The sequence below is a fragment of the Puntigrus tetrazona genome, chromosome 7 (assembly GCF_018831695.1).
Source record: "Puntigrus tetrazona isolate hp1 chromosome 7, ASM1883169v1, whole genome shotgun sequence".
NCBI classification, from domain to species: Eukaryota; Metazoa; Chordata; class Actinopteri; order Cypriniformes; family Cyprinidae; genus Puntigrus; species Puntigrus tetrazona.
Window position 1 is genome coordinate 7731432 of NC_056705.1, and position 27475 is coordinate 7758906.

A 27475-nucleotide genomic window follows, 5' to 3' on the forward strand; every position below is an offset into this window, starting at 1 on the left:
AGAGAGAGAAAGCGAAGAACGAGAACGGAATCACCCACAGACATATAGTGAAGTGCGCCAGAACCTGAAAACACACGAGCATTACTCTTTAATCATTTATGCAGCATTGACGGTTTCAGTGAAATGAAAAAGATTCTACCTCAGAAAAGGATAGTACTCCTCCGCAAAATACTGGAAGGCCATATAGTGGTTTAAAACAACCAGTGCTGCAAAAGAGAGCAGGGATGCAGGTGAGAGGAGAACACGAGCACAGAGATTACCGTAAAGTACCGTAAAGATGCTCCTCGTCACGCACTACACATGACAGGATGAAGTTTGGAGAGGTCAGCATGATGTGCGGGAACGCAGCAGCAGACCGAAGTACACCAGGTTAGTGAAGAGACCCACCCCGACCATGAGCGTGGGGAAGCCCTCAAACAGATAGAGTCCCACCAGCACCGCTGTGGAGAACTGAGAGAGGAAATACTGTTAGAGAAGACTAAAGCGTGCGATTCTCATTCGCAAAATTAGACAGAGGCTGTTTCAATTTGTGCGCCACATGACGCTCCAGATCGGCCTTCAGCATCAGCCTATGCACTGCTTTTACGCAATCACATGCGCGCCGATACTCACCATAATCATATACTTTATAATGCGGCTGGTGGCGACTGTGTACTCCTCTATTAACTCTGCCAGGTAATACAGGCCTGCAGCTGTGAAGACAAATAGCAAATTAAGAAAACATGCAAACACTTAAAGCCTTGGGGTGTGCATATAATGCGTTATATTTTCTTCATAAATGATCATAATATTTGCAGATACCTTGTTACGCCTGAGATTGTTTGTCATTATACTTTCTAAAAGCATGTCATATCGCATTTTACCATTGTTTATGGAACCACACAGTGCATTATAACGTGCATTACAAGACTAGCTATGTATCACAGGTGTATAAAAACTGCTGGCTAGTCATGTTGCCAAATCCTCAGTGACCATTATTAATAAAACCGTCTACGTGGAGATGGTATTCTTTTTACGACACTGTCCACAACCAGCAAAAGCGACTTTAAAATTAGTCATAACGAGCAAAATCAGCCATCGCTCGTTTGCAATAGACACTGGGGTTAATTTAAATATGCCATGAATGTCGTGTAAATGGCAAACAACGTATATTAGGCAACACCAAAGTGTGAAATATAAAAATAAATGCAGGCTAGAAACACAACGGGCTTGTTATTATGCCAACTTATTTTAGCCAGAGAGATATGACATGTTTTGTTGCAGGTCGGCCCACTGTTGTTCTGCCTTACTTAATTATTTTTGTCGCATGCTAGTGTTAACTGATAACAAACTGATATTTTATACACGATGAGGCACAAGAGCGGTGAGGTTTCTTTGGTCGCGTCAGCAAAAGGAGTTAGCGGCTAACAGCGGCGACATAAAACTCACCGATAGCGAGTAACGAAACATATCTGCACCACCAGCGACAACCAGCTGAGTAAATAAATAAACCACATCTTTTTAATAGCGCCAGTCGAATAAATACGGGGCTGGTAAACAAAAAGGAGATATGTGTCTCCGCTGCTAGGCTACCAACTGAAGTGGTCAAAGTTTCTTCTGCGGCTTCCTCAGACGTAGAGCGCAGCTGAAGTGAGGGTCTGATCGCAAACAGCGCCACTCCGGCTGGAGGCGGTATTGCAGCGGTGGAAAAAAAACATGATGCGAGTGCAAGATAATTCTGTAGCAATTCTACAAATATTAATCAAATCTGTCTTTATATGTGCATTTATAAATTAAATTAAATTAAATTAAAAATAATGAGAATTCTAAAAAATATTAATAACAAAATAATAATAATAATAATAATAAAAAACCTGTGTACATAGATTCCAGCTCTGTTGATAAATGAAATGATTACAAATAAAATTAAATACTGATTATAAATTCTGTCTTTTTATGTGCATTTATAAATTAAATTAAATTAAAAAGTATGACAATTAAAAAAATATTACTATAATAATAATAATAATAATAATAATAATAATAATAATAATAAACCTGTGTACATAGATTCCAGCTCTGTTGATAAATGAAATGATTACAAATAAAATTAAATACTGATTATAAATTTATGAAATAAAATTAAACAAAAATGTAATACATTTTTTTTTTCAGTCATGTGTATAAACAGGCAGGTAGACAGACATTCAAAAAAAAAAAAAAAAAAAAAAAAAAAAAAAGCGCTTTCCAAGACCTCACACATCTGGAATTTTTTCACCTGCCCTACACTTGTTTGGGTCATACATATTACATCCACATCTACACATCTCTTCACCTTCGGTCTCACACACACACACACACACACACACACACACACACACACACACACACACACACACATGTATACACACCTAAATCAGACACCTTTCAGTTTCTGGGGAAAAACATAAATTCTTTATAGTGTTTGTTAGATGAAAAGCTCTCTGGATGAGAGAAACCCTCACAGAATGAAATGCTTTTAAGAGGAGAAAGGCAAAAGTGGCGCGAGTGCAAAATAATTGTGCTCCATTTAAAATGCTTTTATCAAAGAATAGGAGTGTGAAGGTGTTAGGAGAAAAGGCTGCCCTTTTCATTCCAGGTATTTCCAGATGGACGGATAAACTCACCTTAAGGCTTTGACACCGACAGCGGATACAGCGGCTTAGAAATATATTCTGATCATACGTACTAATACGGCTGTCTTTTTCCTGTTTTTATTTAAAAATGAATAAAAACATAATTTATCTACGCATACATTGTGTTAAATATGACTTTATATTTAGGTGAAGTATGTAGGCTGTTAGTTTTATTCACTCTCGTGTGTTGCGAAAGAAGACACGTTTTTATACTCTTTGGAAAGTTATTATTGCAGGAAAACAACTCAAGACATGGAAAACGTGAAAGCGTATCTGGAGAATTGTGGCAATTTATTTTGGCAAGTCTTCGCATCAATAATGAGCTGATTTGTGGAAAATGAGAAGAGCTTGACTGCTTTCATTAGGAGCCTGTATCATAAACAAAATGAGAAATCTAATATACTGATATATATATATATATATATATATATATATATATATATATATATATATATATATATATATATATATATATATATATATATATATCCACATTTAAGTCTAATATACTGATATATATATATATATATATACCCACATTTAAGTCTAATATACTGAAATATATATATATATATATATATATATATATATATATATATATCCACATTTAAATCTAATATACTGAAATATATATATATATATCCACATTTAAGTCTAATATACTGATATATATATATATATACACACATTTAAGTCTAATATACTGATATATATATATATATATATATATATATATATATATATATATATATATATATATATCCACATTTAAATCTAATATACTGAAATATATATATATATATATACCCACATTTAAGTCTAATATACTGAGATATATATATATATATATATATATATATATATATATATATATATATATATATCCACATTTAAATCTAATATACTGAAATATATATATATATATATATATATATATATATATATATATATATATATATATATATATATATATATATATATATATATATATCCACATTTAAGTCTAATATACTGAGATATTATTCAGTTTCCATTTAAAAAATGAGCAGTTCTCTAAAATGACCTTTTGATGCAGACAGTGTTTTATGTTTAAAATTGTTAAAAAATAGCACATTTTCCAGCTTCAGTGGCTCAGAGTTGTTATTTGCACCCTATAAGTTTTGCTTTTCGGACAAATGCTCCAGTTGTTATCGCAGGAGAGTGAACATGAAAAAGCATCTTTGGGGGACGGCGAAAACTTCAAATCAATAATCCCACATTCAGAGTCAAATTAACGCGGTCGCGGATCAAAAAAGTCGAGATGGGCTTGATTACGTCGAGCCAAAAGCCTTGATCTCGGTCCGAATGAGGTTCTCCGGTATTACATTAACATTGCGGCAGAAACCCCGAATAACACACTTTACAAAGAATGGCACGGAGTAAAAAACCCGGCAGGGTGCAATGCTGGTTTTATGAATATGAAACAATGTCACATTAAAATAATTTTGAGTTTGAATGCTTTAAGAATGTCAATGCCGGATGTGTAATTCAGCAAAACGAGAGAACCAATCAAAGGTCCAAATACTTGTGCAAGTCAAGTATTCAAGAAAGTCAAGTCTTTTAATGGAAGAATTCAGACCTCAAAAGCACAAATGTCCAACACAACAGCAAACGCAGACTGAGTGCAAAGAAAAGACTGAATACGTGCGGAAAAAATGTCTTTTATTTCTTTCATAATTCACTTTTGAATGCGCGGGTCCTTGGTTTTTTCATCGCGCGGTTAACAGGGTTAACGCTTTATTCAACTTCGTGACATTTACTTTAAACAAATTCCAAGAGGCGTGTGGCAGAAGAAACGGTGTTGAAGTCGCACTTAGTTCAACGTCGCCTTTCTCAAAAGTGCAGAAGGTCAGACTAAAAGACCCTCAAAACTCACTTTTCCTCCCATATAATGGACTCCGAAGCCTTTATGCGAGAGACTCTCTTGTCGCGGTTCTGCTGAAGTCTCCGGAGCACGGGGGCGCCTCCACTCTCCCCTGCCCAGGGCGAAGAGCCCGAGACGGACGCGGCCGCAGGCTGATCTGAGAGGGGGTGAGGAAACGCAGACTTTAGTTAAGTGGCTGCGTTATAATGCGGCTCGCACAAACACTCGTAACCAATCAATAAACGAAAGAGGCTGCTTTTAAGCACCACTGTGAAAAAAAAAAACTATTTGGCCAATAATTCTGATTCTGATTTAAAAAATAAAAAAAAGCCACTTCTAAACTACTAATCAAAAATCCTTTTTATCCCCAAATGTATGTTTTTACAAAATTGCATCCTTAATCTTGTTTTCAGAGAGTGTGTTTAAGTTGATTTTTAATACTTTTTTTCCAATTAATTTAAGCATAAATTTTGCTACATATGGGCCTGAGGTTTTATTTATTTTTTACCAACAGACAGCTCCGATATTTGGGGGTTTAGACTACTAATTAACACTTAATGTAGAAATGAATACTAGATTATTACATTTAATTAAATTGTAGTTGTTTTTACATTTTAAATGACACTTTACACTAATATATATATATATATATATATATATATATATATATATATATATATATATATATATATATATATATATATATACAGGAATAATAAGGTTAAATGTTAAGTCCTGGTGTTTTTAGAGTTGTAATATTGTAAAAATGATCTGCACAAAATTTTTTAAATCACTGCTTTTATTTATCGTGTGCTTATTTCTTCAATAATACACTTAAGTGTTGGCCAGTTTTGTATAAGCTGAAGCACATTTGAATGCATGAGAGGTGGTACCTTTAGGGGTCCCTTTTTCATCCCCCATGGCCCGCCTCCTTCTCTGGAGCACCATCTGAAGCTCCGCCTCTCCAACATTACGGCTGAAGCGTTTTTTTGAATCCACCCTTCTAGGGCCAGGCCTCCTCATGGAATCCTAAGGCGAAGCAGACAATGAAGTTACATTCATACAGTAGGCCATGAGCGATCATGCATCTTTTTCAAGTATTTGCACATGACAGTATACGTATAATTGTACGTATAGCCAACCATCTAAGTATATTTTAACGTCAACCTTGCAAGCAGCTAGTCTGAGTAATAAAACGAACGAATAGACCATATTTGAACACATCTTATTTACCAGCATCCCCTGCAATTCCAGCACAGCTGATTTCCGGTTCTCAGACCTCTGTTCCTGTAAATGCCAGTAATTTCTGATTAATAATATTTTGCCACTTCTGAGCAGCTGCTTTCTGAGCACATACTCTGCAAGCGACGTATGTAGCAGCTAGGCAGTTAGTCCCGGAAGTCAAATACAAAAAACAGAAAACCACCAAATACTAATCATGGTTGCAGGAAGACCCGAAAGACCAATCGTAGACCAATCACTAACCTTCCACGCATGTTCGTCCTCAGACACAGCCTGAAAAGCAACCAAATGTCAGATATTTCTTTCTATTTAAACAGGTCTATATTTAAGGCACGTCTATAGCATGGATTATCTGTGTGTTTTGTCATTTCGTTGAACTCGACGTCCTGTTGCGTGATTTAAATGTGACGCGCTCACGCTCGCGCAGGATTTTCCCGTCACATGTTACGATTATTTTCACACAGACAGTGTTGGCACCTCACTGTACAATTTATGTTCGGTAAAACGTGTGATGATTCACCTGTGGCGTTCTGAGAATAGGTTTGAGAATAATGCCTTTCTTGATTCTTTCCATCATTTCATCCACAGCTCTGGCCTTCATATCCTCCGTAATTGCGGGTTCTGTGAGAAAATCAACACGGTATTCATTGAGGACGGAAGAGCAGCGCTGGCTTGCTTTGATTTAACTTCAACTTTTAAATTATTGTATTGTATCTTCCCGTCTGCCGTGTTGATTTTCGCCTTGCGTCTAGTACAGGTCGGATGTAAGGCGTGATTGTCTTACTCGCGGTTTGAGTGGCGTTGTTTTCTCCCTTCTTTCTGCTCCTCAAAGCCTTTAATGGGCTAAAAATGCAATGGGTTTAACCGAAATGAACTTTAGAAGACTTGGCGTGTGTAGTGCATTTTTATGGTTTGAATACCTCAACATTGAAAGGCGTAAAAGACTCACTCGGTGACAGCTGAAGATGGAGGAGGAGGTGGTGGTGGTGGTGGAGGAGGAGGAGGAGGTGGTGGAGGTGGTCCCAGTGATGGTGGATCAGATGGATTTTCGTTTGCCTCGTTGAGTTGGTTAGATTGGATCGAAGGAAGTTGCTCCATCTCTTTCAGCTCATCCTTAAGCTTGACTTGACTGGTTGCGAAATAAACAATTACAATTGCATTTATAAAATATGGCAAAACGATATTTAGAAAAAAAAAAAGTAGCACTATTTAGCACTATTTCAAAGCTCTATAGAGACATAATGGAAATCTCCAAAATTTAAAATGTGAACATTGGTGATATAACTCAAACTGTCTCTATTTGTCCTAAAACATTCATAAAACTTTTAGTAAACATAATATCGCGTTGTTAAATTAATGTGAGAAACAGCTTTTTCACTTGGTCTTAGAAGAACATGATGAAAAATACTGTATTTCGTATGGAAACTTTGATAGCAAACATGAGTTTGAAGGATGTCTTTTGAAACAGACGGATAGATCCGAGACCTTTTCTAAGGAGAAAAGTCTGTGAAACAGCTAAGATCTAATGTGTGATTTGTCTTGCCTTTAGGGTCCTAATAAGGTGTATAATATAATAGGGTCCTTGTATATAATACGGTCCTAATACTTTTTCAGCATCAAAATCGAGATTTTGTATTTTTATTAAATAAGACATACTTTCCTCCTGAAGGGCGATAACAGATTGTTTCGAGTCTCTCAGCTGAATCTCAGCCTCGCTCCTCTCTTTCTCACTGATCTCCAGCTTTGTTCTTACTGCAGCCAGGTCTGACAGAGAGTTGAGATCCTGAGCTGCTGTATGAGACATCTGTATAGACAAATGCAGTAGTTTATAGTTTACCCAAAATGAAAACTCTGTAAAACCTTCATTCATCTTCGAACACAAATCAATTTATTTTTGAGAGCTCTCTGATGTTCTTTAGGCAGCAATATACTATCATGTTCAACACATAGAAACATAGCAAGGACATCTGTAAAATAGTCCATGTGACAACAATGGACTTTTAATTTACAAAGTTACGAGAATAGTTTTTGTGCACAAAGAAAACAATAGCAACTTATTCAGCAATTTTTCTCCATTTTGGAGAGTATCCTAGAACATTACATTACATTAAGCAAGCATGCAATAAACAAACGCTCATTATATCGATTATGTATTAAGGATACTCTTTAAAATGACTGAAGACAGATCACACATGGAAAAGATTTGCTCAATGATATTTTAGGATGGTTTCAATTGGAAATCCACAAGTTACCCCAACAAAAATATAATTATTATTATTTAAGTGTAAATAAAAGTTTGGTACAAGTATAGGGCAAATAAAAATACCTATTACTTATTTATGGGGTTTTAATTCACCGCATAGAGACAAGAGATGAAGTAAAGAACAGGATAAACTGGATCAGGAAAACGTTTTCTAGCCACATAAGAATTACAGTCTCAATACACCAAACTGACACGTTCACCTGGCTTTGGTAAAAGAGTCGTATCTCTTCCAGAGCTTTGCTGATTTCAGTCACTTGACCCAGAGCCTGTTTTAGTTGTTTCTCAGTCTCTGCATTCTGAATCTGTCTCTGGGTTTCCTGCTGTTTCACCAGCATCTGTAGAGAAAAACCAATCACTCGATCAGTCAGTCCATCACTTGTCCATCTATAGATTCATCCATCCATATATCACCGTTCCAAACTTCAAATCTCTCTTCAAATGTCCAAAGTTTTCAAACTAAAAAAAGGCCCAGCGTTCATTTTGTTTTTCCATCGTAAAGACTTTTCCCACCATTTTTCTTTATTTGTTGAGCTCAGTGGGCGCGTTAATTACTCATGCAGTGAATTATTCAATCGGCAGAACAAAACCTCAGTGGAATCGGTTCGGGGGGAAACCAAAAATCAAGCCGTCCATTATCTCCCTGATATTTCAGATTACAAGAAATGCGCTTGTTCGAAAAGCAGAAGCGAGCAGGAAAAGGAAGTGCGAGACGTTCGTCGGAATGTTTGGACTCTCACTTCTCACCTCCATTCACTGCCCTTCCGTTCAGCTCGCAAGAAGCACGGACCTAAACCACCAAACGCGACCCCCGCGGCGGTGCAATTACAGGGAAAAGCGCATGTGTTTGACGAGTAAACGGGCGCGTCTCTTTGTCTGGTGACGGCCTGCATTTTCTCCCTTTCGAATTAGTCCGTCATTAGGCTCTCTGTGACTGGAAAAAAAAAACACCGAACAAGGAAAAGATGAATGTGTTTTCAAAACACAGGGAAAACAGACAAATGGAAAGGGGTGGCGATAAAGAATGTCATTCAAGCTGTGTGGTGTGTGGCCGCCCATTCAGAATGAGTTTGAGTGGTGTGCGAACCGTCGGGGGTCCCTTTCACAGGTGAAGGCCCCCTGTTGGGACCCCCATTATGTCTGTGTCTGCAAATGGGGAACAATATACACAAAGCCGACAGAAAGGAAGTGTCAAACAAGGACAGGGGTTTAAAGAGCTGCCGATTTTCAAACTGCCATCTCGATGGGTGCTAATTACCGCAGGAAGAGAGGAGGGATGCAAAGACAGATGCCACTTTTGAGCGGAGATGCTCATTTAGACTGAATGAACACGGTAAACACACTGGTATTAACAGAGCCAGCTGGACTGGCGTGGTCAAAGAGAGCGGGTTATCTCAATCCAGTGTTTTCTCTTCTTTGTTTCAGGTTTGTTTCATTAACGCAGCTTCGCAGTTGTTGAGTGTGAAAGGACCGGATACAGCCCAAATCTCCCATGGCCCTTGTACAAACTTGACCGAATCAGAAGACACCACGCTTCTTCCCATCTACTGTCTATTGATTGTCATGCTGTCGGCCTGGACGTGTAGGCTTCTGAGGGAGAAGTGTTTTTATGTCCAGATTATTGAACTGTTACCATAACTATGAAAAGATCAGTATCTGTAGTTTTTTGCATTTTTAACCTTTTGTTTTTATGTAATGCGAACTCTGGATAGCATCGATTGTGAACGTGCTATACAAATAAAGTGTCCTGAAGCTAGAAACTTCAATGAAGTTACTTGTTAACAGAGTAAAGTTGTAGCCACATTTACCGTGAAATTTCGAGGTGAAATCAATGGTTGGTTCCAAATAAGATATGAATTGCCTTCTGATGGGCACTTCGCAGTGAAAACAATCATGGACGCCATATTGAGGGGTCGTTCCAAACTGAAGTGTCACTTCAAAGGGCCCTTTAGAATTAAGGATTTTGAGCGGTACAACTGATGGAAACTTCGGCCCCCCATGATCACTTGCGCTGATTCTTTCCATGATGGCGGCGCCTCCATGTGGGCAACAGGATGATGATGATGATGCAGAAGGTCACAATAAAGGGTACACTCTTTTAAGAGATTATGCATAGGGATAAGCCCTTCCCAATGGATCGCAAGACTAGTCACTTTAATAGGAATAGACTTTTTCACATTTTAGTATTTCTCTACAGCGGAAGTCGTCAGAGTTGAGGTAAACCTCGAGAGCAGTGAATGGGAGTAGCACAAATATATATATATATATATATATATATATATATATATATATATATATACACATTACTATTTGCTCAAATAGCAAAAGAAAAGCTACACTTTAGCGTTTTTAATTGACTTTCAATCAAAGGAAATAAAAGAGACTGTGTGAGAAACACAGTCCCGCACTTTTAAAATTTATTTTTTTAAATATATTGGTAACTGGTATAATGTCAAGAAGTTATTGATGCAAAAGACGTTATTTCACGCAAAAATAAATAAAAATAAAAAATAAATAAATAAATAAATGAATAAATAAATCAAACGATTCACAGCAATAAACCCTAAAAACCGCGCCACTTTCCGTTGGTCGCGCGCTTTTTTGAACGGTCCAATTCAAACTGCTGCGCGTGAGCATCGGTTGTAACGCTCCAAGCTTTCGGGGATTTCCGCAACGTTTTTTTAAATAACGGAAATGTAATGTTAGCACTAGGAATTATTTAAACTTTATCCTCATACAACTTAATCGGTCGTATTTACTTCCAAACGGAAACAAGTCTACACAGAACCGAGGCCAAAGTGCGTCGATAAACTTCGCAAGTCAAGCGAATAATGTCAGATTTACCGACGGAAAGCGGAACGTCTGCCTGTCGCTACATGTGGAACCGACAGACGTCCATCATGGGTGAGTAGGTCCCTCCAGTATGTTTGCCGATTCATATTAGTGATAACTGATTATACTGTATATCCAGTATTATCTGTTGGGTTCAGCGTCTTCACTCTGCGTTGTGAACGAATAGTAGACGCGTAAAACAGATAAACACTTAATATTTGTAAACTAGAGTAGAAAGACTTCAAGACACGCTGCAGTCCAATTCATCCCTGCCACTTTTGATATCCCATGAACCTCTGCGAGCAGTTGGTCGTTGCTAGAGATAATAAAACAGCCTCTTAAAGGCGTTTGATACAGTCTTTAGTCCATTATTCTATTTATAGCAAAAATGAGTATGTAGTACATTTGCTTAGTTATGAATAAAGAACACTTTAGTCTGTTTGCATGTCTAAAATAGTTTTCTTCGTCCAAAAAAAAAAAAAAGCGTAATTAAGTAACTACACTTCTTCAAACACAAAACCTGCCGATTGTGCGCTCTTTATCATATATTTGATTCTTTCATGATCTTGTGAATATTTGTAGGCATAGCAGTTTAAATGCTGTTGCTGCAATGTACAGTTTTCTAGCATTTTTGCTATTCAAATTATCTTTGACTACTAACCACGCTTTAATCATACCTAAACTGTATGGAGTAATTGCACCAGGAATTTCATAACATTGTGATCAGCTTGGGAACGGTTCCAAATTTGTATAATGTGTTTTATATGGAAACCAATTAAAACTGTCCACCCCTGAACCTAATCATCAAGTGGCTACATAAGCAAACTGTACAAAAACGTAAGATTGTTGCCATGAGATTGTATTGGACCTCGTATGTCAGAGCGTCCTAAATTTGCTCAAACGGTTAGCGTTTGTGGCTTCGTCCACCAGTAATACATAACTTTTCACAACAGTGTTCTCAAGTCGGATATGCTGACATTTTGGCTATTAAACAAAATGAAATGTTAAATTTGCAGATCAAGCATTGTGAGTGAAAGCACCCATTCAAAAGAGTACCTGGTGCGCAAACACTTCAGCGTGCTGCCTGAGTCCTTGCTCCATCTCGAGCTTCTGCGACATCTCTGTAAACTCTTCTGTAACCAGCTGGGACACTGGAGCACAAACACACGGAGAGATTACACGGATGAATCTTTCGTCTGTATTTGTGCTCATTAATGGTGGAACGCATTTAGCTGACTCGCCTCTCTTCATTTTATTCACAGTCCGGCTCTGCTTACTGAACTTCCTCAGAAGGGCCTCTTTCTCTCCGACCTCCAACAACAACTTGTGAATAAAATAAGAGTTTAAAGTTTAATAAAACTGGATGTTTTAAATTTTAACTTACATGTAATAAAAGCAGGGCGCTGAACAAGACCCATAAAATCCCTGCATTGAAGAAACACATAGATGCCATTTTTGGGGCAAATTGTTTTCTCAGAAATTTATGACCACAGTTGTATGCATGTCACATTTGCAGACACTAGGCCATTATACCTTGTCCTTCAAATCATCCTTCTCTTTCTTAAGAAGCTCCACCTGTGCAGTGAGTTGCATTTTTTCCCCAAGTAACCGGTCTACAGATGACTGTAGCTCTGTGCAAAAAGATTGCAGGTAAAATGAGCCATAATCTTTTCTTTTTCTATTCTTGGACAGGTGCATATTTTACTGCTTTCATGGCTCGTGCCGTTTAGAAATTAGGCTACCTCTAATTTGATTCTGACTCATGAGAAGCGGATCTTCGCTGCTCTCTTCCTCAGAGACCGTTTCAGAGCTGGAATCAGCCTCGAGGTCCAGGTTCAGGATGGAGAAGTTTTCTGGCATTTCTGGGATCAGGGGAAGTATAGCTTGGCTTTGCCTCTTTAATGCCTTGAAATCTTTATTCACCTGTGGGTTCAAAAGCCTCAAAGATCGATAAAGGGTGGCATAATGACTATTACCAACACCAGCCTCGAAATCAGTCGGCCTCTTTATTTATTAGTCCAATACAAACAATATATCAATTCTAAAGGTGAACAGTGTAAGGTAGCATTGGCCAGGCAATCTGTAATTCTGTATTTGAATTCACTTTAATTATTAAATTAAGCAATGCCATGAAGAGCCTTTCAGTAAACAGGTCCGTTTTTCTTACTGCAAAGAATAAAAATCTAAAGAAAGGTTTTCCACTAAAAAGATTCTACACTAAAAAACGGAAACGGTCCATGGATGATAAAGGAATGGATAAACTGACGGCTTGGTAAAAATTTATACACCCTGAGGTCATCCAAAATGAGTTTGTTTCTTCTTGGAAACAGACTTGGAGAAATGTTGCATTACATTCACTTGCTCACCAGTGGATCCACTGCAGTGAATGGGTGCCATCAGAATGAGAGTTGATAAAAACATCACAAAAATACACAAATAATCCACACCACTCTAGTCCATAAATTAACATCTTAAGCAAAAGGTTTGTAAGAAATAAATCCATAATCAAGACATTTTTCATATAAAACTGCTGCTTCCGGGTAAAATATGAGTCCTTTATATATAATATTGCATTCTCTAGAAAAAACGTCATATTGTCTGAATCAGTAGAGAAATACTTTAAGCAACTCCTAACAAACATTTTAATGCGAGAGGACAACAAGACATGGACTCACCGTGGAAGCATCATTATGGATTATGCAATCATATTTTGGCCAGAAGCAACTGTTTAGTTAAAATGCCTCAATAGTGTATTTGTTTCTCACAAACAAGGAATTTTTTTACAAGAGATAATTGATGGACTGGAGTGGTGTGGATTACCTGCGGATTATTGTGATGTTTCATCAGATTTGTGTGCAATGCTACAATTCTCCAAATCTCTTCCGATGAAGAATCAGACCCATCTACATCTTGAAAGGCTTGAAAGTGAGTAAAGCTTTAGCTATTCTTGTTTTCCATGAATCATATGCCAATAAAAAGCCTTAATTTTTTAGAGTGTTGATTTAATGAATCAGTTTAGAGAACGTCAATATGGGGATGTGAAATAATCAACAAAACAAATACAAGCTGTTAGACTTTTTTAGACTTTTCTCTAACAAGCTGTTAAAGAAAAGAGAAGTGTACTCACCTTTAGTGCAAAGGCCTCTGCGGTCTCCCTGCACGATCGCTCAATCTGAAACTGTGTCTCTAACACATCCAGCTCCTTGAGCAGTTGAGCAGAAGCTGAAAGTCATTGTATAAATCGGGTTTGCACATTTTCAGTGATACATTAAATAGTTGCGTAGGTTTAGCCAGCGAAAGTTAAATTCTCAGCAAGCATTTCATAGTGAGACTCGCCCAGTAAATGAGTTGAAATATGAGTTTAATAGCAAAAGACTTCCACTGATATCTCACCCTCCTCCATCCTTGATAGCTTTTCATTCGCCTCATCTCGCTCTTTCTCCAGAAACTCGCACTGTATAGCAGATTATACAATGATAAATAAAAATAAACTGCACCAAAAATCCATTACTGTGGGCAGATAGCTTGAGTAAGCTTGTGTGTGTGTGATGTTGTTGCTGCAGATAATCATTGTATGCTAGCATAACAGAACAGATTCTAAGATATTATTTATGAGGATCTCACAATTGCAATATCAGTTTTTGTGTTTCACACATCGCATTTTGTAGGCGTGACAAGAGGGTGCCTCCTTTATTTTATTTGCTCCCATATTGCTCTTACTGTTTCTATTTCTATAATATGTGGTAAGAATATTGTACAAAGCGGCTTCAAACCTGGTCTAAAAAATATATGTACCTCTGCACCATTTTTACATGCCTTACTGCATGTTTCGCTGCAGTTTCAAAGAGAATTATCCACTAAGTGGCGCTAAATATGTCAACCCTGGCACATTTTATTACATTTATATAGATACATATTGCTGTGCTTTTATTACGTTGCTTCAGGTACGTATTGTGAAAGTTCAGAATTCAAATACCCGGGGACTGACGCTAAAAGCTAATGCTCTACGGTGTTGGTAATATGCCCTACACCAAATCCAACCCTAAACCTACCCAATAGTGCTAGCAAATACGAAACTAATATATATAAGCATTTGTTGACGCAACCGTGCCATTTCAACTACCTTTTATGCAGATTTGAACGGATCTGTCGAACTGTAGTTACATGGGATTCAAACCTTGCCTTTCAAGTCCGTCTCCGTTCTCTACCGAACAAATGTACCGTCTATGAAAACCCATAGACATGAAGCTGGATATGTGTGCTAACATAAAAAAAACATCAGTTTTCAAATCTCCCACCATATTAATATTGTTTTGAAGTCATAACATGATATTCTTCAAGTAATTTAGGCTTTAGTAATCAAAACTGCAACGATATGTACTTATTGGTACATATTTCATGTCTCGCTAAAAAGTGCACCCAGGTACATTTATGCCATGAGACCAGGTAGGTTTTTCTGCATTCAGCAGATGACCAAAATGTGTGGCATAAAGTAGGTGTCTCATCTCACTGTGTAGATGATTGTATCATAAATATGATAAATGTTTTAATACTTATCAGTACGTGCTGCACACTTTTTCACACAGTTTACACCAAGTAGTGTCATTCTGAGCACGGCCACTCTCAAGCAGAAATTACCTCAATGTCTCTTTCATCTCCTGAAGACAGGGTGTTCTCCTCCTCAGAATCTAAGAGGCAACAACTAGTTTTCAGATAGTTCATCTGATTCACACACTGTATTTACAGTAGTAGTAAAAGACGGTCATGTTTATGACCATTGTCAGGTAATTGATTTCACAGATTATTGCGCTAGAATCACTGGATCTAACGTATTTCATTGCACAGCTTATCCGTTAGATTAAAAAAAACTATTTGGAGAGTTTCGAATGTTTAGGCAATTTTTAAAGTAAATGCATCCAACCTGAAATTCTCTCGTCTGCTTCAAGGTTCCACATAATTCTTCAAGCTTCTTATTAATGTCTGCTCTTCTAGATCCCAGCGTTTCTGTGTCGTTCACTGTCTCTTCGACACTGCACTCGGGAGGAAGAACTGAAACTGACTTTAGCGTACAGCTCTGCTTTTAATTCTTCCCATTTTGTTACGTAAATTGATACAAAAGTCCATTCTGCTTTGCCCTTTATGGTTAACTGAGTCAACAATACCATTTAGAAAGGATGTGATAAAGTAACAATCATCATTTGTCGTTAGATGTGCTCGGCCCTTGTGAAATCATGGGTAGCCTTGCTGTAGTCACACAATGTTATCTGAACCAATGCAACAATTAAGCAAAATATGTTTGTGCGTTTGATTTTTGGCTTTTGCACTTTTCGCTTTCCTGAAATGGTTGTACTTCACAACGTGAAAGTTGTGAAACTGCTGATGGTAGCAATGTAAATATGTAAAATACGCGCTGAAAATGCATATTGGGTCATTTACAATACAGAAGTTCCTGTCTTCTTTATGTAATTTGTTTTATTGCAAAATCCATATTCTTTTGATCATCTGTTACAGTGGAGAACAGTTTCTGGTCAAACGTTGTGACCTTGAAAAGTGTGTAAATGCAAAACTATGTAAAGGGCAGTGAGCGATAGAAGTCGATGGTGTCTGGCATATAACTTAAAAAATGACTTGTTCGGTTTGTTTGATCTTAGGGTCTTACAAAGTCAGTTGAAAGGCAGCCTACACATTCAATATGAATATTGACAGTATATAAAGACAGATATAATTTAGTTTTGATGTACTCTATATAATAGCTTGCACAGTGTTATAGAAAGAAAGATTATGGACGTTGTTTCTTCATACACGCTTTTTTAGAATCGTTGATCTGTCTTCAGTGATCAAAACCAGCTTTATTATCTGATGATACCAGAGCTAGTCGAATCTTATCATCTTTATTTAACCAGGAGAGGACTGAAATTAAAATCCAGACAAGACATACATAACAAGACGAACATATGACTAGTTAAAAACAATTGCACACTGTTAGGTTACTTTCAAGGTTACATAATAAGGACTTCAAATGATTATAAGACACCAAGTTTTGTAGCTTCATCTCCCGTGTATAGCATATCCTGTCTATGAATGCTTGGGAAAAAACAGACACCCATTTATAGTGTGTGTGGGGAAAAATTAAACTTTTAAACTTAACTTAAATATCATTTAAATAGTTGCTTGATGTCAGTTAGAGTGTCCATAACTCATGTAAAATATTTAAAGTTAAAATAAATGAGAGTAATTGTTTTTTGTTTTTACTTTTAAGTTGAAATGCATTCAAAACTTTATTCTTGACATTCAAAACATTTAAAATACTATATATATATATATATATATATATATTTATAAAATTTTTCAAAAGGTGAAATAATTTCCCCCAGGCATTAAATAGTTATTATTTTAAATGGAGTGCCCATGACTTAGATTTAGACAAATTATTTTTGATGTTTATCAAAATGATTCTTTGGTCATTTACTAAATTTGAAGCAGTAAAAACTGGCCAGTGGAGACTGGGATTAATGTAATATTCACTTTTAACATTTTAACATGAAAGCTTAAATGAAAAAAAAAAAAAAAAAAATCCTTCAGGCAGAAAGGAAACACTACTGAGCGTGAGCTGAATAAGTGGAGTCACTCTGCATGCTGAACAGATCTAGTCTTGCAGTTGCCCTTAGTTTCCTTAAACCACCACTTCCTTCACATTATTCACACAGAGACAGAGACGCACATATGCATGTCCTTCTTCGGCTTCTTATGTAAATCTCTTAAAACATCTACAAGTTTAGGTATTTCTAATTATGCATCAGGACATTATTTAGCGTCTTCCTGCGAGGACATCCTCAGGTTCTGCTGTTCTACTGGTGATCCGTTCTGAAATTTTTGCCCCCAGGTTCCCAAAAGCACACATACTCAGAATGCACCATTACAGTAATGAGAGTACTTTGGGATTAAACATGACGTAAAGAGGCTGACTGATAGGGGGGTCACGGCTGGGTCATTGGGTCGTATCATCATATCACGCGAGGGGTCCGATTTATCGACCGTTTACTCGAACGCAAACATACAGCGAACATTGATTCAGTCGGTCGATATCGGCTGTGCCGCTGCGCAACGTAAAGAGCTGGGCTTTCCTATCTTTTCGATCCGCATAAACCGAACAACGTGACAGAAAACAGAGCGAGAGGGAGGAAGAGGATGGGTCAGATTCAGGGCTGTAAGACGCGACGCGATGTGACAGGGCAGCCTGGAAGATACGAGTGGCCCTTCGGTGACTTCACTACGCTTTGCAAACAAACCTAAACTTGGTGATGCCAGAAGGGCAGGCTTTATAAAGACGACTCACACTTTCTGTACCGCAGTAGAAGCTGTTTATGAGCTGTTTGTCAGAAATAACTATTATTCATGAATAATTAGTCAAACGTTCTGTAAGAATTTGTCAAAAACTGTTAATAATTCAGTTCAATTTTAATTTTTTTTTCACTTTTGAATAAATTTGTTATAATGAGTAATTAAACATAATAATTAATTTTTATATATTTATAAAAGTATATTTTATGCACTGTTTGTATGACAATAAAGCCTGTATATGGCATATTTGACAAAATAACTATTATTAATTCATTGTCAAAAGGAACAATTTTTAGAAAAAAAATATTTACAGAATTTACAATGAAATGCCGGTGATAAAAAATTACTTATATTAAATCATCATTTAAAAATAATTAAAAGTGCGACCTGGCTATTTGTAATATTGCTTTAATAATTTTGAATTGTTTAAATACAATTTTTATATTTGTAAAGGAGACACACACTTTTGCATGGCAGTAAAATCCTGTTTATCAGCTATTTGTAAAATAATTGTTAATTAATCATTTATCAGAAATAAATATTAATAATTCAATTCTTTCTTCAGAAAATGTTTCTCAAATGATTACGTTTTCTCCAAGTTTATATTAGTTTTAATATCGAATGGTAAAATGATCACAAATAATATTGAATATAATACTGATATTATAATATTGCAATAATAATCAATTAATTTAAATTCATTCATTATTAGTAGCATTGTTACATAATTAATATTCCAGCCTCCATCGACTTCATCTATTTTCTATGTTCTTTTTCTTAATCAACAAAGTCTCCGATTGTTTTTAATGCCTTTCAAGCGCTGCAGGAAATACAATTCTGCTATTGTTTGGCTGTAATGTAAGCATCGTCATTGAGGCAATGGCAAGGTTATCGGCTTCTCGCTGGTTACGATTGTTTTTGGCCTCTAGGTGGCGCTCTGGTCTTGTGAACAGCTACCTGTTGCTCTCGTGTCCCATCATGAGTGAGATGCTCTCACCCCGAGCCTGTAAACTTTCAGCATGGCCTTTCTGATGTTCTTAAGATAAGTGCAGCTGTCGGCGTTACCGAGCTGAGCCATTTTTGTTTACTTCATAATCTACCGACAGTTTTCACTTAAAAGTGTTCCGTTTCACTAAAACCGCCTCTAAATATGTATATATTTACAACACTTTCGAAGATTAAGGTGAAAATTCGGCGCCCTGTTACTATTTTTAAAGCTTCTAAAGAGCAAATAATCCTATCACAAGTAAGTGTTATATATATGTTAGATAAACAATTATCTAACGTAACATTTTTAAAGATGTGAAAAATCAGTTTGGCCTGTTGTACCCTAGTGCCCTCACCTTCTTAAATATATTTGTCAATTAAAATCATACATCTGTTTCATACGTTTGCAGCAGATGTTAAATTCATTGTAGAAGAATATTTTTAATTATTAACATGATTGAACACGTAATGGGTTTTTTGTGTGTGTGTGTGTGTGTGTGTTTTTACTTCATTTTGAGCATTTAGCATCCACATTTGACACAATTAAATTAAAATAATCTCATTCTATTTTCTTAATATTATACATTATTTTGCATCATTTTATTTGCATAATTTGTCAAGCTCCGCTTTACTCTTTCACAAGCTATAGAAACAATTGAGTGATCAATCTTATTAAATATTTCAGTTGGTGTTCTTGCATTTATAGAATTGAATAATATAATAATAATAATAATAATACAGTTTTTTCTTAATATAGGCTTAATTAGTAATCTTGTTTATTATTTCTATTATATCATTTATATATTTAAAGCTTCATTTAGGTTTGATCCTGTTTTGTACCCGTTTGTGAAAAGCGTCTTCCCAAGTCCTAGATGTGTTTTTCAGATCTGGAGACAGGCAGCCGCAGATGGACGCGTTCAGGGTTGATTATTGTTGTGCACGCAGTGGTACAGACAGTATGTCACAGCCTTTAAAAGACGCTGGCCGGGACGGAGGAAGGTATCTAGACAGGCACGTGGTGACACAGACAGACCGGCCCTGTGTCCCAACGACGGCGTCACAGGAAGCAACGTCTGGCCCGGCACGCAGTGGTACAGTCGCCAGACAGCTGTGACTCACGACTCAAAGAGACATAGAGACACAGCGAGCAGCGTTCGTCATGTTAACTCAACTGTTGATTTATCGTGATCCTCGGTAGGGGAAAAAACAGGAAGTCCCAGCCGACTAGCCTTTTTAGTGAGTGTGATTTGTCCCTGCAGGGTATCAAGCACCTGTTTCAGTTCACGTTTAAGCCCTTTTAAGGCCTTTGTCTCCTCCTCCTTCCCAACATCCGTTTACTGAGCAGGATGAGGATGTAGTCTCATATCAGCGGGAGTGAATTTATGTAATCCGGCCCTATCACTCGCCCTCCTGTTCTTCTTCCCTTTTTCTAGATTTCTCTCGTATCTGTTCTCCCTTTGGCCTTCAGTTTCAGTTCGTGTTCTTTATTTTAAAAATAGGCTGATCATGCATTTGTATTGGCGAGGCTGCTTTGTTGAGTTTGTACAAAGAAAACTGAGGCAAAAGGTGTCTTTAAAAATTTGTTCGATGCAGATGGTAAAAAAATGGTTTTAAAATTAGAAATAAAGTTATGAATGATGATTTTGTAAATAATATTTTAATGAAACTTGAAGTATGTTGTACGGTAACAAAGGCATTTATAACGTTACAAAAGGTTTTCATTTTAAATGAATGCGTTTCTTTTGAACTGTCTACTCTTCTAATAATATAAATAATAAAATGCATTACAGTTTCATAAAAATATGAAGCGGCACAATTAGTTTCTTGATAATGATATAGAATTTTTTTATTTTATTTTTTTACTATTTTTCATAATTTAGTCAAATTTTTTTGTACACATATAATTTTGTTAAATGATGCATATCATTTAAAAAAAGTGTGAGAAATTATGCAATTTTATATGTTCATGATATATTTAATTATAGCTTTGAAATTAACCTCAGCAAGTAAAAAGATTCAGCCATTGTCCCCCCATAAATATTAAAATATGGTTGTCGTGTATGATAGTGATTTCACCCCCATAACTCACTTCTTATTGGTTAAACAGACAATGCAGCACTCCCTCTTCGCATGCTCTCTGTCTCTCTCTGTCTCTCTCTCTCTCTCTCTCTCTCTCTCTCTCTCTCTCTCTCTCTCTCTCTCTCTCTCTCTCTCTCTCTCTCTCTCCCTCTCTCTCTCTCTCTCTCTCTCTCTCTCTCTCTCTCTCTCTCTCTCTCTGTCTCTCTCTGTCTCTCTCTCTGTCTCTGTCTCTCTCTCTCTGTCTCTCTCTCTCTCTCTCTCTCTCTCTCTCTCTCTCTCTCTCTCTCTCTCTCTCTCTCTCCCTCTCTCTCTCTCTCTCTCTCTCTCTCTCTCTCTCTCTCTCTCTCTCTCTCTCTCTCTCTCTCTCTCTCTCTCTCTCTCTCTCTCTCTCTCTCTCTCTCTCTCTCTCTCTCTCTCTCTCTCTCCCTCTCTCTCTGTCTCTCTCTCTGTCTCTCTCTCTGTCTCTCTCTCTCTCTCTCTCTCTCTCTCTCTCTCTCTCTCTCTCTCCGTTGGGACTTTCTCAAACCTCCATTAGTTCTGACGTGCAGGACCACTGATTCCGTAAAGGTCATGACCCCGCGCAGCAGGTCTTGGCAGGGTTTTAGTGCGGCATAATCACACATCTGCGTGCAAGAGTCCAGCGCTGCCCACTGGGTTTCTCCACGACGAGCTCTCGCACCCAGCCCCTCACCGGACTATCCTTCTTAGTGGTTGTTTTAGTCATTAAACTAGCAAAGTGGATTTGGACACACGTGCACCTGCTCCTCCTACTGGTGGCTTTAATGAATTAATTTATTTATTAATTTACGCTAGTGATTTCACTGCATTTCAGTGTAAACAGACCTGAACGCAATGTAAGCTAAGATAAACGAAAATGCACTAGCGCAAACAGGACCTAAATCAACCAGGGTACCAGCACCAACACACTTAGCAAAAAAAGTCCCCCTAGAATATTATGATATATGGACGATATCGGTTTTTGGCAATATCACACACCTTGCCCTAACTACACATGCGAATGGATACAATTATAATAAAAGTATTAAAGCTTTTTAGCATTATTAAATGTACATACTGAGCGTCTGACAGAATACACTGGTCGGTTTTATCGGACCTCTTTGGTTAGGTAGAGGTATCAACGCTTTCTGTAAGTGGTGAAGTTTAACAAATATTTGGTATTTTGCACTCATTAATTAATTGATTCAAATACATTTTCTGTGCAGTAAGGGGATCTGTCAAGTTTGGAGTTTGGAGAGGTTGTGCAAACACCACACACAAACGCACGCAACCTCTTTTTCATGTTTTTGCTGGCTCCCAATTTTTGGTCATAATACAGTAAAAATAAAAGATTGTATTTTGTTTTGAGATATGTGACCCTGGACCAAAAACAGTCTTACGTCACTGGGGTATGCTTGTAGCAAGAGCCAAAAATACTCTGTATAAGTTAAAATGATTTAAAATGTACTCTTACGACTGGTTTTGTGGCCATGGGCACGTATCGTTTATTTATAGCTAAACCAAAAACTAATTTGGTTAAACCTTTGGTGTAATGTCCATTTATTTGTTTGTTTAGCACTATGAGTTTTTATTAGTTGTAATGTTGCTGCCAAAAAAATAAACATTTATTGTTTATTGCTGCATTATCAGCTCATTTGGTTCAGCTATTTTTTGATATAGACTAATAAAAATTTTTACAGCACGTTTACTTATTTTTTCCTCTAATAAATGCAGTTCATTTTCATAGTTATTTATTTGAAACTGTGAGTTTTATTAGTCGTGCAGTCAAAAATACGCATTTATTTACTGATTACAGATGATCAAAAACAAAAAATCGGTTCAAATATTTTTTAGGTATTTTAAAGACTAAATCATTTCAATCTGCTTCACTTTCCCCTACTTATTCTTCCTTTTTCCTGTAATAAAAGAATGAAGTTTTGTTTCCAAGAATAAGCACCATAACTAAGCCATTTTCTCTTTTCTAAACCTTCCAAAACGTCCTGAAGCGTCCCGTGCTGCTCCTTCAGCACTAAAGCCTACTTTCCTCCGTGGCCCGGCGGCGGCTCGGTTCACAGTCCCTGCCAGGTCATCTTGCCTCTTTGTGGTTTGCACAAAGGGGGCCGCGCCCTCTCGCAGGCTACGTTACAGTCTGTCACATGAGGCGGACACTCTAGTCCTGCCGCGCTTTATTTGCTGTGGCACTGCAGATTACTTCCACAGTCTCTGTCTGCGCTGAACATCCAATTCAATTAGGGCCTATTAGTGCTTCCCCCGCCTCACCGTACGGCCCCCTCTTGCTGCGTCCGTTCAGATACCACGCCTGAAGAGCACATTGCTCAGCTGAAAACGTGTTACTTAAATAAGCATTGAGATGCACTCAGATGTTGACCGATCTCATTTAATACTTTTCGGCATTTAAAGGTATTAAACACAGTCTCACACACTTCCAAAATTGTATTGCATTTGTATTGCTGAAATAAAATTGCTGACTTAAAGGCAAAAGAAAGTTGCTTTTGCATTAGACAGAACAACTGTGTTGTTTAAAATATTAATTAAAATACAATGAAAATTAACCAAAATAAAATCCCCCAATTTTTTTTTTTTTTGTAGTTTTATTTTGATAAAATTAAACAAATCTGTAAAACTAGGCATAATTGCTAAGACTTGAATGAAAAAAAAAAAAGAAAACTGATTTAAAATATGAATAAAATAGTATACACCTAATAGTCAAATAAAATGTCATGTCAGTGAAATAATGGTATACAGTTTTTTTTACTGTTATATAAATGTTTTGAGTAAGTTTGTTTTTTTATGTTTTTGTTTTATTTATTTTAGCATAACAAAGTTAACTAGCTGAAATATAACTATATTGTCCCTGATTCTGCAAGATGGAAATGCCTGTGCAAAAGCAAAAATGAAGTAAGCATGTTTTAAGATGATTTGACTAGATTTTAACATGTAAAGAATGTTCATGCATCCGTTCGTTCCGAAAAGTGCAAGCACTCAATTAGACAAATTACTTTGTGCAAGTTAGACACCAAAGTTAATTTTATTTGTTGTATTCACACACTCAAATAATGATGAAACAGTTTTGGCTCTGGCCCATTCCATCCCCCAAACTCGGCCTAAGGATGCGCATCACTGCTCCCTGGCATGATTTTCGGACTCCATTGTGTGGCTTTCATTGTCCTCCCTCCCTCAAGCCCAAAAACTCTCGCAATCTTTCCTCTAGTTCACTGCACGCCCCCTCCGCCCGGCCTCTGCACACCTGGTCCTGGCAAATTAGTGCAAAAGAGAGGGGGCTGCATGGGTCTTTAGGCATTCCTACGGAGCAAAAAGTTAATGATGGGTGCTTCTGTGCAGCTGACAGCGGGAAAAAAAAAGTTTGCGAAGCAGAAAAACAACATACGCTCTTAAAAGATCTTCTTTATCGGCTTCCATTGCTCGCATCCTTTCCGTTTCGCTGAAGGTCCTTTATAGTGGAAAGTTTTTAGATTGTTCTTCATGTTAAGACAAAAAGCGACTCTTTGAAGAACCGCTCACTGAAAGGCTCCCTGGGATCTTCGGTGGCATTACTGCGAAAACACACTTTTGGGGGCTTCATTTGAAAACGGAAAGTCTCCGAATGCCCCTTTTACTTAGTTTGACGCTGAACTTCCCTTTCTGTGCATAGCTGTTTGGTATTCAGTTATGCCGAATTATGCCTAAAACAAGTGGTAGAATTAGCGCGCGACAAGCTAAATCAAAAACTCTTTTGGTTTTATTCATTCTAAGGCTAAATAATTGAAATTTGCACAACACTTTTCTCTGCTTGTCCTGCTTTTCCCCTCTAATAAAAGCAGTTCATATGCCCGCCTTCTCTACAGGGTCTAATCTGGCCTGACAGCTTCCTCTCGTAATTGGTGCTAACACCCAGATGGACGGGGCTCTAATTTGCCGTTCCCACAAAGAGAGGCGGCTGAGGGGTGGCAGAGAGAGGGGGAAGCCTTGATTTGTTGGTTATAGATACAGAAGCCGTAAACACCCCAGGCCTCTGGGCCGACAGTTTGAGCAGGCTTTTGTTCACACGTTTGTTCAATAGAAAGCGCTCTTCCCAGCCTCCCCCTCCTCCCGCTGCCTCTCTCTCTCTCTCGCTCACACACACATACAGTCTATTCCCTCGTTTTCATTCACCCGCTCCTCCGTGCAGCACTGTAGCCGGTCGCGTAGCAGTGGTGGTGTGCGAGAAATCTGCGTGTCGTGGTGGATGGGTGGCCGTGACCTCAACGTTTTTCAGGGCAACTGCTTGACCTCGCTCTATTAATGAGGCCACAGGCAATGAGCTCTGGGTCAATGGCCAGGTAAAGAGAAGATATGAGGTGCAGAATTATTCGTAGAATTATTGTATCTATCTATTGTGTTGTTGTCTACCTGTTGATCTAACATTCCATCGTTTTATCTTTCATTCTCTGTTGCTTTACCTGTATGTGAAGAGGTCATTTGCAAAAACTGATAACCTTAGAGATAATCAAAAGTCACTAATCAAAGAACCGGCTTCACTGATGAGATGCACATGATTATTGTATGCAATATATATGACCCAGCCCTGGTTCACGATATCAACGGTGATGATCCTAAATGTTGTTACTCACGATTATAATGACCGACTGTAATATGAGACTTCTCGGTGCACTGTAAACCCTCGCTTCGAAAGTTATCCACCATATTTATTTTTAAATATTTTATAAATAACTCCATGGAATATTTAATTCCCATTTGGTGGAATTCTGTGCCCTAAAGTGTGCAAAACATCGTGGACAAAGTTTACTCACTGTAGCTCTCATCAGAAGACTGTGAGCAATTTAGTTTGTTTGTCCGAGGGAGCAACAGTAACTAAGGGGGCGGGGGCTTACTGATAGGTCGATTGCAAGTTCAGCTTTCAAAGTAAAAGACCTTATATAAAGTCTTATTAAAGTCTTACAGTTTTATTCCCCCAGGTTCACAAAACTGTTGTCCGTAAAAAAAATTGCTCAGATTCGAACATCTGGGTTGTTGTGCGGTTCTGTTTTAAGTAATCTTAATGATTGCTAACTGCATCTAATGTCAGAAGTACAAATAAAGTGCTTTTGCTTTGGCACAGAAACACACATATCCTGAAATGAATGAATTAACACTGCTGCGTTACTGAAACCACGCCTTCTTTCTTTGCCTGACCATTTGGGCTGCATTATGCAAATGTTAGCACATCGTGACATAGATGTGGGGTGAAGTTTTAATGAGGTGTTTTGGAGATTAGATTAGATGCAGAAAGAGGTGTGTGAGCTGGGAAAGCGAGACCTCATGCATTGGCAGTACGCCGCTTTTTTGGACAAAGTCACTAAGTTTGCACCACTGAGGGAAAGTAGCCTTGCCACCTGACCAGAATACAGTGCACTGGTTTGCTAAAATGGATTTATTACTTCTGCTCAAAAAATAACAAGGGCCCTTTGTCTGCTTCTCAAGGTAAAATTGGAACTTGCAATAACAGCTTTTTTAGAAAAACGTTTAGGGAAGTTAATCAGATCACGCTATAATAATGACAATCAGCTCTTTTGCTGGTTTATTGTGCAGTTTATTGTTTTTGCAAATGAACTTTTCATATCGTGCTGCCATCCATAAAAAGGTTATACCAAACCAACATTGAAAGTTGGTCTTGAATTCATTTCAGTTTCAGTTGTAATTCTATTGTACTTTTGTTCAAATTTTGTTCAAATGTTTGCTTACCGCAGTTTAAATGGAATAATTGGCTATTAAAGGCATTCTCAACTCCAATTCTTTTCTGCCAGATTAAGGTTGAGAAACAACTAAATGATCAAGCCAACATTAACTTCCATGCACAAATGCTAAAAAGTTGAAAAGTGAAATGGATGTTAGAAAGAAAACTGGATGGATGGCAGAAGGACTTCTGTGTGTTCTTTCAGTGGTCAGTTTGAAGAGAAAACTGTTTAAACTGTTTGTAATGATTCATATCAGTTCATAGTACCATTGATCACAGTGAACTGTTTAAAAACAGAGCTATTATGGAGCAAAGCTAAGACTGCACTATGAAATCACAGCCCAGCTTTTGGGAAGTAATGTTGTGTGAGGGTCATGGTTCAGTAGTGCATCACACTGCACTGTGCAAAAGAAGCTGGAAATAATACAGGATACAAGGTTTAATTG

At 37.5% G+C, this 27475-nt stretch overlaps 2 protein-coding genes across 2 annotated transcripts in view; one reads left to right on the forward strand and one right to left on the reverse strand.

The window, feature by feature from the left end:
* The window catches only part of LOC122348662 (aerolysin-like protein), a 333550-nt gene that overhangs the window by 30106 nt on the left and 275969 nt on the right, over positions 1-27475 (forward strand). The window lies entirely within an intron of this gene.
* LOC122348666 (shootin-1-like) lies at positions 4235-15957 on the reverse strand. The gene is made up of 17 exons (XM_043244334.1): positions 15813-15957; positions 15530-15579; positions 14285-14345; positions 14019-14113; positions 12634-12814; positions 12425-12522; positions 12133-12214; positions 11948-12042; positions 8263-8397; positions 7456-7603; positions 6749-6923; positions 6584-6642; positions 6320-6420; positions 6043-6072; positions 5791-5844; positions 5451-5586; positions 4235-4714 (listed from the first exon to the last, which is right to left on the reverse strand). The coding sequence occupies exons 1-17, from the start codon at positions 15844-15846 to the stop codon at positions 4566-4568; spliced, it is 1683 nt and encodes a 560-aa protein (XP_043100269.1). The 5' UTR covers positions 15847-15957; the 3' UTR covers positions 4235-4565.